General features: G+C 41.1%; 1 protein-coding gene across 1 annotated transcript; it reads left to right on the plus strand.

Moving 5' to 3' along the window:
• The first annotated feature begins 3,411 nt into the window (after positions 1–3,411).
• Positions 3,412–14,378, plus strand: LOC121388776 (translin-associated factor X-interacting protein 1-like). The gene is made up of 4 exons (XM_041520271.1): positions 3,412–3,921; positions 6,123–6,257; positions 9,947–10,016; positions 13,957–14,378. The coding sequence occupies exons 1-4, from the start codon at positions 3,736–3,738 to the stop codon at positions 14,253–14,255; spliced, it is 690 nt and encodes a 229-aa protein (XP_041376205.1). The 5' UTR covers positions 3,412–3,735; the 3' UTR covers positions 14,256–14,378.
• The last annotated feature ends 604 nt before the right edge of the window (positions 14,379–14,982 follow it).

The raw sequence follows: 14,982 nt of genomic DNA on the forward strand, positions 1-14,982 counted from the left end.
TTTGGTAAGTATGAAGGGTTTGGGGTGGAGTGTGAATGGAAGTGGTGAAGGCAGTGGAGTGTGAAGGCTGGGGGGGGAGTGGGGCCGTATAAGGCCCTATAACATGCATGAGTTGAATTATTAGCTTTATAAAATGAAACCATCCTCCCCCCAAACCAACCATCCTTCCTCAAAACCAGTAAAAATAACCTCCACACAAACCAGTCAAACTATCGAACCATAAAACACTCCACTATTCGGTAAGCAACTCCAACCACCCCTTAAAATTGAAGCAACATTAATATAAAAACAACCACAAAGCCATCCACAACACAAACGAATACCCCCCCCCCCCCCCCCAAAACAAAAAAAAAAAAAAAAAAAAAAAAACAACACGCACAAAACAACTCAATACACAACAAGGAACCAAAGAACAAGACAAAACAAACATGTTTAACTGACATTGATTAGACCCTCGGAAGGTCTAGGACCTAAATGAGTAGCCCCCTTTGAATACGTTGGCGATTAACCAATCTCACTTGCATCTCTCCGCTATTATTAATAACTGTATCATCTTCTGTTTCATAATATCTTCTCGACTGATGCTTTTTCCTAGTTAAAATGAAAAGGTGTATTCAGCAGCAGCAGCAACAACAACAACAACAACAACAGCAACAAAATGAGTTAAAGCTGGAATATGGAATATATTTTTTTTAAATCTTGAATAAAAATAAAAAGGGGTATTCAGCAACAACAACAACAACAACAAAATGAGTTAAAGGAAACATGTCACGTAAACCATATTTGGCACCAACCATGTACAATTAATTATAAATTGAATCACCTAAAAAAAAAATTTATACAAAATTAATTACTTAAAATATCTCCATAAAAGAACCCCAGATACGAGCTCTTAGCGGAAATTGCCGATCTTTAATGAGCAGGGCAATCACGAGGTCCGTGACGTCAGAGATGCGTCGCTTGATCTGAAGCCTTACACTTAAAAGCATTAGTCCATACCACTCATAAAGAATCTAAGACTTGCACAGCTTACCAAAACATTGAGTGTTCGTTCGCAAAACGTTTTGCCGTATCAATATGAGCTGTTAGTAAATGAAGAAAGACACACACATTTACTTACAACAGTGATACTGATGAAAAAACGGATAGCTAGTCGGAGGGTGGAGAAAACATGGTGCCAGACCAGACCGGTCGACCAATTTACAGCCCGGAGCCCGAAAGTAACCCGGAGACAAAACCAAAACTCGGATGCTAATGCCGAGGTGTATACTGTTCATATTTAGCATAAAGATACACCTCGATATGATGTATTTAATATGTAAAAAATATAAATGTAGGACAAACATTTTTTTGGTGGGTTTTTTTTTATAGAAAATATCGCATTTTTTATGTTCGGGCCTGTACATAATGAAATCTGTATGCACAGTGTAAAACAAACGCTCTAATTTACGACAAGGCGCTTAACCTGGCTTGTAAAACAACATAATGACTTGAGAGTATAATCAACTTTTAAACTAAATATATTTCTATTTGCATCAATAGAACGAAATGGGGTTATAGTATTTTTCTCTCATAAAAAAAGTAGCATATTATTAGGCCTATTGGTAGGGTGCGTTAGAGTAAAAACGACCACTCACGATACCCAAGTGATAATTTTCTTTTCTTTGGTACTACGTAATTGGTCAGTTTTGTAATTTTATATGGGGAAAGTCTACTTAATCAAGGGTTTTACAGCATTTATTTACAGTAATGAAGCAGGGCGGCTGATAATGTCCATTAACATTGTACTATAGTCGCGATAGGTTACGCCACAATACCCTGTGATCTTAAAAAAACTGGCACGTATTTTGTACGTATGTCTAGACCGTGGTAATCACTTACCTGGTCGATACCCTGCAATATACACCTGCCAATCAGGAATCGCATGTGCAGGCCACGGAAAGAAAGGACCAATTAACTAAAACAACACTCCGATTCTCAAGTCAGCCCGTGGATGAAACATAATAGTTATTTCGACACCGACAGTAGTGGTTTATTTTGTATTGAACTTCGTGTTGCTTTGGGGCTTCGGGCGATGAGGAACGTTTTTGTGACGTATTCCGCCCGAAGATTAAAAACATTATTTAAAATTATTATTGTTTTCTACACGTTTTTTAAAAACATATTTAAATACATCGTACTGAGATGTATCCTCATGCCAAATCCCATGTTTGTATATGCCATATTTAATTACTTTTGACGTTTCCTTCTTCGGACGGTGAATACAGATTTTGTTATGTAGGCCTACAGCCCTAACATGAAAAATCTTCTTTTTTTCCCAAAAAAATAAATAAATAAACATTCTACATTTTGTTTTAACATATATAAATACATCATGCTGAGGTGTATCTTTGTGCCAAATATGTACAATGTACACCTCGGCATTCGCAACCGAGTACTGTTTTTGTCTCCGGGTAACGTTTCAGGGCTGTAAATAGGCTGACACCAAAGTACTATGCGGTGGTTGGTGTCCAATCTTTTCTTTTGCGATAAAATACACGCGTCTTCTCTTCGGATACAATCCTTTGGAAGACCATAAAAAGACAATCCCGATCGTTTAAACTGTTTATTTTTACACCCAAAGGCCGCGCAGTACGGCACTGTTGGACTGAAAAGATCGTAAGCCCCTTACTCCATATATAAACAGTTAACAACAATGGAAGAGTACAGCGGCTCTGACGTCACTTCCCTTTTTTTCCGAACGCTCACGAAGAAATATGCATAAATCGTACTTTGATACTGATTAGCGTAATTTCTTCATTTTAAGTTAACTACACGTATTTTATTGTTATAAAGTTATTTGTATATTATTTTTATATCATTTTTCTTTTAAAATGAGTTATAATATGGTCTCGTGTCATGTTTCCTTTAAAGCTGGAATATGGAATATATATTTTTTAAATCTTGAATAAAAATAAAAAGGGGTATTCAGCAACAACAACAACAACAACAACTGTGAAACAACAACAACAAAATCAGTTAAATCTGGAATATGAAATACGTCTTTTTAAATCTTGAATACAAAATTTACATTGCATGAATTTAATCTTACGGTTACGCGCAAAATTCTTCGTTTTTTCAATACAGTTTCCAATCTAGGTCTCATAAAATTTCAGTGCTGAGCAAATCGACCCTGACAGTAATTGCACCATGTCAATTGTTATGTTTTAAAGAGTATACGTGTTCGAGTCGTGCTTCCACGGAAAATATATTGCGAAAAGAAAAAAACAAAAACGATTCGCTATGAGCAGCTGTAGGGGTGGGGGGTGGTCGATACCCGAAACCTTTGCACACGCGCAGGGCCGGGGGGTGGTCGATACCCGAAACCTTTACACACGCGCAGGGCCGTAGCTAGCAGGGGAGTGGGGTGAGGGTGGGGGGAAGCAAAAACAAATCCGGTAAGAATAACATATCGATTTACTGGTTATTAATATTGACTTTTTTCAGCATGTAACCTCCCTGAAATGGCTGCAAAATGGTATTTCAGAGCCTCTAGATTTCAATATTTCCTTGTGTGTATTGCCCCCAGACCCCCAGTGTCTTGCGTCTCCCATGCTCGTTCGTTCCTATAATTCATCTGCCCTCAAAAAATCATAGTTACGGCCCTGACGCACCTGTATTGAAATTAACTTCCAGCCCTCCAAGGACGGGAAATGGGGGTACCTGGACAAGTGGCCGGCGAACGCCAGCACCCAGATGGGGTCGTCTGCGACCTGCAGCCTGACGCACGACAAGAGGCTGGTCGTCACGAAGGACGACGAAACGAGCACGCTCGATATGACCACAAGACCCCGATTCCTCGAGAAACTCGAAGTTTATCTAAAGAACGAGTTACACAGGCTCGGTGTTACAGAAGTGAAACCCAGTGAAGTCAGGCTTAAGGTAACTAGCCCCCTCCTCCGAAAGAAAAAGAAAGAAAACATCCCCCAACTCCTCCCCCCCAAACCCCCCCCCACAAAAAAACTCCCCTTAAATAAAACAAACAACAAAAAACCCCCTGAAACAAACAACCAAACAATCGACAACAGTACCCCCCCCCCCCCCCGCCCGCCGAAACCAAGATAAACAAAGAAATACCAACAACCCCAAAAAACACCTACCCACCCAAACTTTCTTTCAAACAATAGATAAATACACTATGTATATAAATACACTATGTATATAAATACACTATGTATATAAATACACTATGTATATAAATACTACAAGCCCTCGCCCTAATAGTTAATCATAGCTAGTTTGATATATAACGGTCAGTATCTTTGACGCACAACATTTTTGTGTCCCTAATTTTAGCAACACATGTTTCAAACACAATAGTAGCTGACACATTCATACTGGTTCAAATTAAGTTGCATGAATTTACCTGCCAGATGAAACAGCAATGTTTATGATCACAAGGCCTGTCATTTATCTTACAAATGTCATCCGTGACCTTATTTAATGCGACATTTAAAGCAAGGTGCACCTGCACTTCGAACTTTGACCCTGAGAGAAAGAAAGAAAGAAGTGTTTTATTTAACGACGCACTCAACACATTTTATTTACGGTTATATGGCGTGAGACATATTGTTAAGGACCACACAGATTTTGAGAGGAAACCCGCTGTCGCCACTACATGGGCTACTCTTCCGATTAGCAGCAAGGGATCTTTTATTTGCGCTTCCCACAGGTAGGATAGCACAAACCATGGCCTTTGTTGAACCAGTTATGGATCACTGGTCTGTGCAAGTAGACCTGTAGACCGATGACCTGCCACGACGCCACCGAGGCCGGTCTTGACCCTGAGAGATGCTTTCGACCAGTACACTACTACCTACATACAGTCTGGTTTCCTTTTGGGTGGTTTTTATACGCCCGTCTTTGTTTCTAGGTCATTGTATTATGGCATGGTGTTGCCCGTCCGCCTGTAAACGTTTCGTTTCCGTATTACAACTTGGGATGGCGGTGTGTTGCTTACCATAAGTAGGTCACTGCGACCTACGTTTGACACGCGTATCAAGTACCTCACTGGTACTCTTGTTTATGTTTGTTGTTTTGTTTGTATATATAGATGGAACCACTAATTTATAACTAACCCATTGGCCTTTGTTAGGTTTTAAGACTGGTATCTATAGGTTATTGCCTTTGCAGTTTTGAAAACTGGTATCTAACGATAATTGCAGTCAGTTGATTTTCACCGTTACATTTATAGGTCGTTACATGTTTTCTTTGTTACACTACTGACTGTAGAGCACTGTCCTCATTTGCCTATAGTCCACTCTTGTTTTTTCAGCTATCTATAGTTCACTCTTGTTTTTCAATTGTCTATAGGCCACTCTTGTTTTTCAGCTGTCTATAGGTCAGTCTTGTTTTTCAGCTGTCTATAGGCCACTCTTGGTTTTCAGCTGTCTATAGGTCAGTCTTGTTTTTCAGCTGTCGATAGGCCACTCTTGGTTTTCAGCTGTCTATAGGTCAGTCTTGTTTTTCAGCTATCTATAGGCCACTCTTGGTTTTCAGCTGTCTATAGGTCACTCTTGTTTTTTAGCTGTCTATAGGCCACTCTTGGTTTTCAGCTGTCTATAGGTCACTCTTGGTTTTCAGCTGTCTATAGGTCAGTCTTGTTTTTCAGCTGTCTATAGGCCACTCTTGGTTTTCAGCTGTCTATAGGTCACTCTTGGGTTTTAGCTGTCTATAGGCCACTCTTGGTTTTCAGCTGTCTATAGGTCACTCTTGGTTTTCAGCTGTCTATAGGCCACTCTTGGTTTTCAGCTGTCTATAGGCCACTCTTGGTTTTCAGCTGTCTATAGGCCACTCTTGATTTTCAGCTGTCTATAGGTCACTCTTGGTTTTCAGCTGTCTATAGGCCACTTTTGGTTTTCAGCTGTCTATAGGTCACTCTTGGTTTTCAGCTGGCAGTGGATTCTAGGTCATTGAATTTTTAAGCATTTAATTTAACTTAATTTTTTCTTCTTCTTCTTCTTTTTCTTCTTCTTCTTCTTCTTATTTTAGATGATTCGATTTACAATTCATTTTATACGTTTGGTGTCAATTACAGGCCACGTGTCATGTTTCCTTTAATGATTAACTCTATTAATTTACAGGTTTATCGGCAGGTCTTTGACGCGTTCATTAAAAACTTTACATCATACAGTTCTCTTCTGTCTGCCATAAAAACCGAATACGATATGATGTTGCACAGACAGAGTCAGAAGATACGAAGACTTGACCCACTACAGGTATCCCGACTCAGCTAACTTATAGACTATAGCTACAGCGACCCATATAGCCTACAGCTTACAGCTACAGCGACCCATATAGCCTACAGCTTACAGCTACAACTACCCATATAGCCTACATATTACAGCTACAATGACCCATATAGCCTACAGATTACAGCTACAATGACCCATATAGCCTACAGATTACAGCTACAATGACCCATATAGCCTACAGATTACAGCTACAATAGCTACAGACTACAGCTACAACCCATATAGCCTACAGACTACAGCTACAATGACCCATATAGCCTACAGATTACAGCTACAATGACCCATATAGCCTACAGATTACAGCTACAGCGACCCATATAGCCTACAGATTACAGCTACAATGACCCATATAGCCTACAGATTACAGCTACAGCGACCCATATAGCCTACAGATTACAGCTACAGCGACCCATATAGCCTACAGATTACAGCTACAGCGACCCATATAGCCTACAGATTACAGCTACAATGACCCATATAGCCTACAGACTACAGCTACAATGACCCATATAGCCTACAGATTACAGCTACAATGACCCATATAGCCTACAGATTACAGCTACAGCGACCCATATAGCCTACAGATTACAGCTACAACTACCCATATAGCCTACAGATTACAGCTACAATGACCCATATAGCCTACAGATTACAGCTACAGCGACCCATATAGCCTACAGATTACAGCTACAATGACCCATATAGTCTACAGATTACAGCTACAGCGACCCATATAGCCTACAGATTACAGCTACAATGACCCATATAGCCTACAGATTACAGCTACAATGACCCATATAGCCTACAGACTACAGCTACAATGACCCATATAGCCTACAGATTACAGCTACAATGACCCATATAGCCTACAGATTACAGCTACCCAGCGACCCATTATAGCCTACAGATTACAGCTACAATGACCCATATAGCCTACAGATTACAGCTACAGCGACCCATATAGCCTACAGATTACAGCTACAGCGACCCATATAGCCTACAGATTACAGCTACAGCGACCCATATAGCCTACAGATTACAGCTACAATGACCCATATAGCCTACAGATTACAGCTACAATGACCCATATAGCCTACAGATTACAGCTACAATGACCCATATAGCCTACAGATTACAGCTACAATGACCCATATAGCCTACAGATTACAGCTACAATGACCCATATAGCCTACAGATTACAGCTACAGCGACCCATATAGCCTACAGATTACAGCTACAATGACCCATATAGCCTACAGATTACAGCTACAGCGACCCATATAGCCTACAGATTACAGCTACAGCGACCCATATAGCCTACAGATTACAGCTACACAGCTATGACCCATATAGCCTACAGATTACAGCTACAGCGACCCATATAGCCTACAGATTACAGCTACAATGACCCATATAGCCTACAGATTACAGCTACAGCGACCCATATAGCCTACAGATTACAGCTACAATGACCCATATAGCCTACAGACTACAGCTACAATGACCCATATAGCCTACAGACTACAGATATAACGACCAATATAGCCTACAGACTACATATGTAGTCTACAGATTACAGCTACAGCGACCCATATAGCCTACAGATTACAGCTACAGCGACCCATATAGCCTACAGATTACAGCTACAGCGACCCATATAGCCTACAGATTACAGCTACAATGACCCATATAGCCTACAGATTACAGCTACAATGACCCATATAGACCCATATAGCTTATAGACTACAGCTACAATGACCCATATAGCCTACAGATTACAGCTACAATGACCCCATATAGCCTACAGATTACAGCTACAGCTACAATGACCCATATAGCCTACAGATTACAGCTACAGCGACCCATATAGCCTACAGATTACAGCTACAACGACCCATATAGCCTACAGATTACAGCTACAATGACCCATATAGCCTACAGATTACAGCTACAATGACCCATATAGCTTATAGACTACAGCTACAATGACCCATATAGCCTACAGACTACAGCTACAATGACCCATATAGCCTACAGACTACAGATATAACGACCAATATAGCCTACAGACTACAGATATAACAGATATAACAACCCATATAGATTACAGATTACAGCTATAACGATGCATATAGCCTACAGACTACAGATATAACGACCAATATAGCCTACAGACTACATATGTAGTCTACAGATTACAGCTATAACGATCCATATAGCCTATAGTCTACAGCTACAACGACCCATATAAATTTTGAGAGGAAACCCGCTGTCGCCACTACATAGGCTACTCTTTCCGATTAGCAGCAAGGGATCTTTTATTTGCGCTTCCCACAGGCAGGATAGCACAAACCATGGCCTTTGTTGAACCAGTTATGGATCACTGGTCGGTGCAAGTGGTTTACACCTACCCAATGAGCCTTGCGGAGCAATCACTCAGGGTTTGGAGTCGGTATCTGGATTAAAAATCCAAAGCCTCGACTGGGATCCGAACCCAGTACCTACCATCCTGTAGACCGATGGCCTAACCACGACGCCACCGAGGCCGGTAGTAGTAGTAGTAATTAACCAGTGGAGCTAATTTTAATTAGATTGGTCTATTACTTAACCTTTTCCCCTGCTGGTAAAAGGTGAAGATAATTAGTATACGTTGAATTACTTGAAAAAAGACATAAAAAGTAGTCGCTAACCCTAACTCTCCAAGTATGTAGTTTCTCTCTCTCTCTCTCTCTCTCTCTCTCTCTCTCTCTCTCTCTCTCTCTCTCTCTCTCTCTCTCTCTCTCTCTCTCTCTCTCTCTCTGTGTCTCTCTCTCTCTCTCTCTCTCTCTCTCTCTCTCTCTCTCTCTCTCTGTCTCTCTCTCTCTCTCTCTCTCTCTCTCTCTCTCTCTCTCTCTCTCTCTCTCTCTCTCTCTCTCTCTCTCTGTCTCTCTCTCTCTCTCTCTCTCTCTCTCTCTCTCTCTCTCGCGTAAAAATATCCCCATTGTTTCGGGATTTAGCCCAGTGATATATGCTACTGTCCTGTTTGTGGGAAAAGATCCCATGCTGCTAATAGAAAAAATGTAGCAAGTTTCCTCTCTAAAAAAAAACCCAACCATATTTGACATCAATGGTGTAATAATGAAATATATTTTTCATAGCCTAATAACTAAGAACATTCTTGACATGGGTCATCTTCGAGGTAAATTCAATTGAAAATAAAATAACATAACTAGCGTCAGTACCTTTACACCCCACCTGAAATATTCAACACAATTCTAATATTATTATACTGAAATAAATATATGGATGAACAATTCTAAAATATAACTGCTAATGAAAGAAAGAAAGAAATGCTTCATCTAACGAGACACTCAACACATTTTATTTATGGTTATATGCGTCAGACATATGGTTAAGGACCACACAGATATTGAGATAAGAAACCCGCTGTCGCCACTCTTTTCGATTAGCAGCAAGGGATCTTTTATATGCACCATCCCACAGACAGGGTAGTACATACCACGGCCTTTGATATACCAGTCGTGGTGCACTGGCTGGAACAAGAAATAGCCCAATGGGCCCACCGACGGGGATCGATCCCGCGCATCGAGCGAGCGCTATACCACTGGGCTACGTCCCGCCCCTGTAATGCTAATTTGTTCTATGTTTTGTAGAAAACGCTGATTTCACTTTCGATCAAATGTACGACAGACATCGAGAACTATTCAATAAAGGACAATCAAGGTAGGTATACGAAGTGCGTCACCTAGTTCATTGCCAGATTGTCTCAAATTAACAGGCATGCGTTCTTCGTTTGTGCATGCGTGTGCGTATGCGCGCGTATGAATACACACGTGAATATTTTCGCTGTAATAGGCAACATATATATTTTGTTCTAGAGATCAACTCCATGTCACTTTAAACAAAATATTTAATCGTGTGACCCTCTTTGGGAAAGCCACACAATTTAAGTATAACCCATATTCCATGTTTAACAATTAAGTAAAGAATACAAATTAATATCTTTACTTTCTGCTTGTAAAAGATACGAGGGCTTGGAATTTCCGAAAGACGTAGAACCATGGGCGGATCCAGGAAATATTTTTAGGGGGGGACCAAAAAAGAAGGGCACATTGACTCGTCAAAAGGGCACCTTACTACAAGTTTTGATATTTACAATTAATATGAATTCCTACAGTTCTACGTCATAATATACTAGCAATAATGAAGTAAATTGGCGTCACTCGCGTTAGAACCTCAATGGGGCCCCATGGAGACTCAATAACACAGACACATATCTGCAAGCTTGCGCATGTACACGAAAATCTTGATTTCATTTATCTACAATATAATTATTGTTTACTTAAAAAAAAAAAAATTCTACAAACAAAAAGGGCACTTGGACATTTTGAGGGCACATGAACAATTTTTGGGGGGGACGCGTCCCCCTGGTCCCCCCCCCCCTTGGATCCGCCCATGAGAACACGCGTACGTCTGCATGTTGTGTTAATAACAGAGGTACAACCTCCATTTTTATAAGGTGTGTGTGTGTGTGTGTGTGTGTGTGTGTGTGTGTGTGTGTGTGTGACAAGTTCGCTTTTGCCCGAATTAAACAAAAATGCCCGAATCTGCATAACAACATTTATTCATATTAGTATTAAAAAGTAAAGTTTGTTTTATTTAACGACGCCACTAGAGCACATTGATTTTTTTATCTTATCATTGACTATTGGACGTCAAACATATGGTCATTCTGACAGTGTTTTTTTTTATAGAGGAAACCCGCTGTCGCCACATAGGCTACTCTTTTACGACAGGCAGCAAGGAATCTTTTATTTGCGCTTCCCACAGGCAGGATAGCACAAACCATGGCCTTTGTTGAACCAGTTATGGATCACTGGTCGGTGCAAGTGGTTTTACACCTACCCATTGAGCCTTGCGGAGCACTCATTCAGGGTTTGGAGGCGGTATCTGGATTAAAAATCCCATGCCTCGACTGGGATCCGAACCCAGCACCTACCAGCCTATAGACCGATGGCCTAACCACGACGCCACCGAGGCCGGTCATATTAGTATTACTACCAAACAACTATACACGTATAGGGTTGCAACTAAGTTTGAGGGTAGAGTAACGGACATATATAGTGAAAAGGTGTAAAGTTAGCATATTTTGACCGAATATCTGTATAATTATTGCTCGAATTTGAGGGTTTGCTCCAGCAATAGGGGGTGAGGGCGTGGGGGGAGGTAGAGGGTGGGTGGGGGTGGGGGTGGGGGGTGGGGCGCAGTTGCACCCTGTATTGTACGCTTATGGTGTTAATCACTCATTAATCGCAATTTCGTTAATACTAAAGGGGAAACAATATTATTCCTTTATTAATAAAGGCAGAAACAAAATCCTTTGCCCTGAGGTATATTTTCATGATACAATCATAAAATATATTTTAAAAATCAAAATGTTATCTTTTTATACTTTGGCCGGGTTTTCTCATATTCGGTCACAGATTTGTTTTAAAGTGACTTTCTTATACATCAGTTGGCGAGATCATCCGTTATTTTTGTTAACACATACTTGATAACATGCGTACGTGCGTAAACATTGTAAAGACATACGACTGGCTGTTCCTAACTGATGACCAGGTCACCAATGCCACAGCATCCAATGAAAAAAACCCAGAACGGTCGAATCGATCACTCGTTGTAATCTAACGGTATCTAACGGCCGCTCACGTAGTATTCTCTATATAACCGTAGATCCGAGGTTCTGTTTCATGTAAATTGCGCCCATTGGGCTATATCTCGTTCCAGCCAGTGCACCACGACTAGTATATCAACGGCCATGGTATGTGTTATCCTGTCTGTGGGATGGTGTATATAAAAGATCCCATGCCACTAGTGGAAACAATGTAAAGGGTTTCCTATATAAGACTATATGTCAAATTATAGCCGATTATTAATAAATCAATGTACTCAAGTGGTGTCGTTAAACAAAACAAACTTTTATTTTGGTTCCGGCTAGTGAATATTTGGTCTGGGTTAGTGTAAATTATCAACTATATTACTAAAATACATAGGGAACTAGCTAAAGCTTCTACAATGCTTAGTGATTTTCTCAGACATTTGTCAAACACTGCTAATAGAAACAGTCGATTAACGAAATGTGCCGGTATAAACAGGGTGCCTGATTAGACAGAGATCACCCAATCATCTCATGGTCCATTCCTTGACGTGGTGAGATAGCTTGCATGTCTCGATGACTCGGAGAGCTATGCCAGCTGGAGCATCAGCTCCTGGTAGGGTCACCCAAGTTGGACGGGTCAACGTGTCGAGACTAGACTAATATGGACCGGACAGACAAAGGACGTGAGTCAAAAAAGACAACTGTCTAGGAGAAGCAAACTCCAAAATCTAAAACTGGGCTGGAGAGGCTCAGAATCCTAGTAAGGAAACTCTCCTAGGAGAAGGAAAACTCCAAACTCAAACCAAGTCCACTGAAGTCATGAGTACAGAAGCTATGCATCAGCATTAGCGTGGAAACCGAAAGGAAATGTCTGTACATGCACCAAGCTCTATGATCTCTATGATCACCCAAGTTACTTTGTGATCATGCCGGCTTACAAACAAATCCCGATTAAACAGATGCCGACTTGGACAACAGAAACACTTAATAAAATATTACAGACAGACATATATGCAGAATACTACGTGAGTAGGTGGGAAATAAATAAATAAATAAATGTTTTATTTAACGACGCACTCAACACATTTTATATACGGTTATATGGCATCAGACATATGATTAAGGACCACACAGATATAGAGAGAGGAAACCCGCTGACGCCACTTCATCGCCACAGTCTAGACCCCAACCCCCTGCACACGCGCCTGTGTTACAATAGAAGCAAAATTGGAACTGTAAGTCTCCATGAGTTTATTTTGCTCTTGTCTTGGACAACTGTCTCCCCCCCCCCCCCGTCCCCCACTCCCCAATTGTTTTACTTAGGAGATAACCATATGGAGTTTTTAGATTTGCGGGTGTTATTGTCTATTTGATCCAGCAAATGCCATTTTTGACCGAAGGCGCTAGCCTGAGGTCAAAAATGAAACATTTGCGGGTATGGTTATGTTCATTGTAAACTGAATCGTTTTTCTACAGAACTAACTGTATATTTGGCATTTCTTGAAAAAAATACCTGGCTACAATCTAACTGTAGACCCTTGAATCGTCAACTTCGCCTGTTCCAATTGCTAATGACGTCACTTTTTAATGGCGTCATTGGGTGTTATTTTCATTTGATCCCGGAAAAAAAATGTAATTAACCAATCACAATACAGAACACACTCCAGTCAGTTTACAATAATTTATAAATCATCGGCTATTGGATGTCAAACATATGGTTATTTTGGCACAGTCATAGAAAGGAAACCGGCTACATTTCCCCATTAGGTTAGGTCAGGTCAGGTCAGGTCAGGTCAGATCAGAGAGTTTAACGTGCACATTCAGAGCAAGCTGTTGTAGCGCACGCCTGTCCTGGGCGCAGGTGTCGGCCTCAGCCGGTTCCTCCGTCCAGGACAGAATTTTGCCTAAGTAGCAAAGGATCTTTTATATGCACCATCATGTCGTTAAACAATACAAACTTTACCAATCCATGGTTAGTTGACTCATTATTTTTGCCTGTTGTAGCAATCAACAGTCTGAAGAGGACCCTCCGGAAACAGTCGGACATGCAGTGGCGGACACAGCTCAACAAGATGGTCCTCGAGAAGGAGGTGCATCGCCTGAAGGACTTGCTGTCGAAGGCGTACAACAGGAACCGCTTCGTGCAGGACCAGTGCAAGCTGTTCGCCACCGACGTGGACGCCCTTCAGTTCATGATGAGGGACAACCGGGATGACGTGTGGAGGGTCACTTCCAAGCTGGTCGCCGACGCTCGGCGAAATCTGATTGGTTCCAACACCTCTGCCAGCAAAAAACAACCATGACTGGGTGTTTGTTGTTGTTGTTTTTTTGGGTTTTTTTTTTAATGCACTGGCATAATATTATGGATCTTGTGGACAGACTAGAAATAAAATTATACTACGTCATAAGTAAAAAATAAATTTTCAGATATTGTTGTTGCTTTGTGTGTGTCTGCTTGTGTGTGTGTGCGTGCGTGTGCGAAGGTTATAAAGGAGGGGTGCGCGTGTCCAAATTTGTTCCCCCTGAAAACCCCCCTGCCCCGAAATTGGTCATTGACGAAGTCAGAGGCTAAGTCCTGGATGGGCGTGGCTGAACATTCAGTAGATAGGGGCACGTAAATAGAGTTTTCCATCCCATTCCCCGGAAAATATACTGAGTGTAGGAAAAAGAAGTTTGTTATGTTTAACGACACCACTAGAACACATTATTAATTATCGGCTGTTGGATGTCAAACATGTCATAGAGAGGAAACGCGCTACATGTTTCCATTAGTAGCAAGGGATCTTTTATATGCACCATCCCACAGACAGAATAGCAAATTCCACGGCCTTTGATACATCAGTCGTGGTGCACTGGCTGGAACGAGAAATATCTCAATGGGCCCCACCGACGGGGTGTGAATGTAGGAGACTTTATTTTGTTTGTGCGTGTGTGGCACTGGCAGTGCGTGTGAGCTACAGCGATGATGTCTGTTTGCCATTTTCTTTAACTGCATGCAAAGGTCAGGTCTCCATTACATCGCGTGGGGCA

This window comes from Gigantopelta aegis, chromosome 14 (genome assembly GCF_016097555.1).
Source record: "Gigantopelta aegis isolate Gae_Host chromosome 14, Gae_host_genome, whole genome shotgun sequence".
Taxonomy (NCBI): Eukaryota; Metazoa; Mollusca; class Gastropoda; order Neomphalida; family Peltospiridae; genus Gigantopelta; species Gigantopelta aegis.

Bases quoted from the DNA above. Each gene is read 5' to 3' on its own strand.
- LOC121388776 (XM_041520271.1), top strand. From the start codon at position 3,736: ATGGGGTCGTCTGCGACCTGCAGCCTGACGCACGACAAGAGGCTGGTC. The intron at 3,922-6,122 runs GTAACTAGCCCC...ATTAATTTACAG, and splicing joins CCAGTGAAGTCAGGCTTAAG to GTTTATCGGCAGGTCTTTGA. The intron at 6,258-9,946 runs GTATCCCGACTC...TATGTTTTGTAG, and splicing joins GAAGACTTGACCCACTACAG to AAAACGCTGATTTCACTTTC.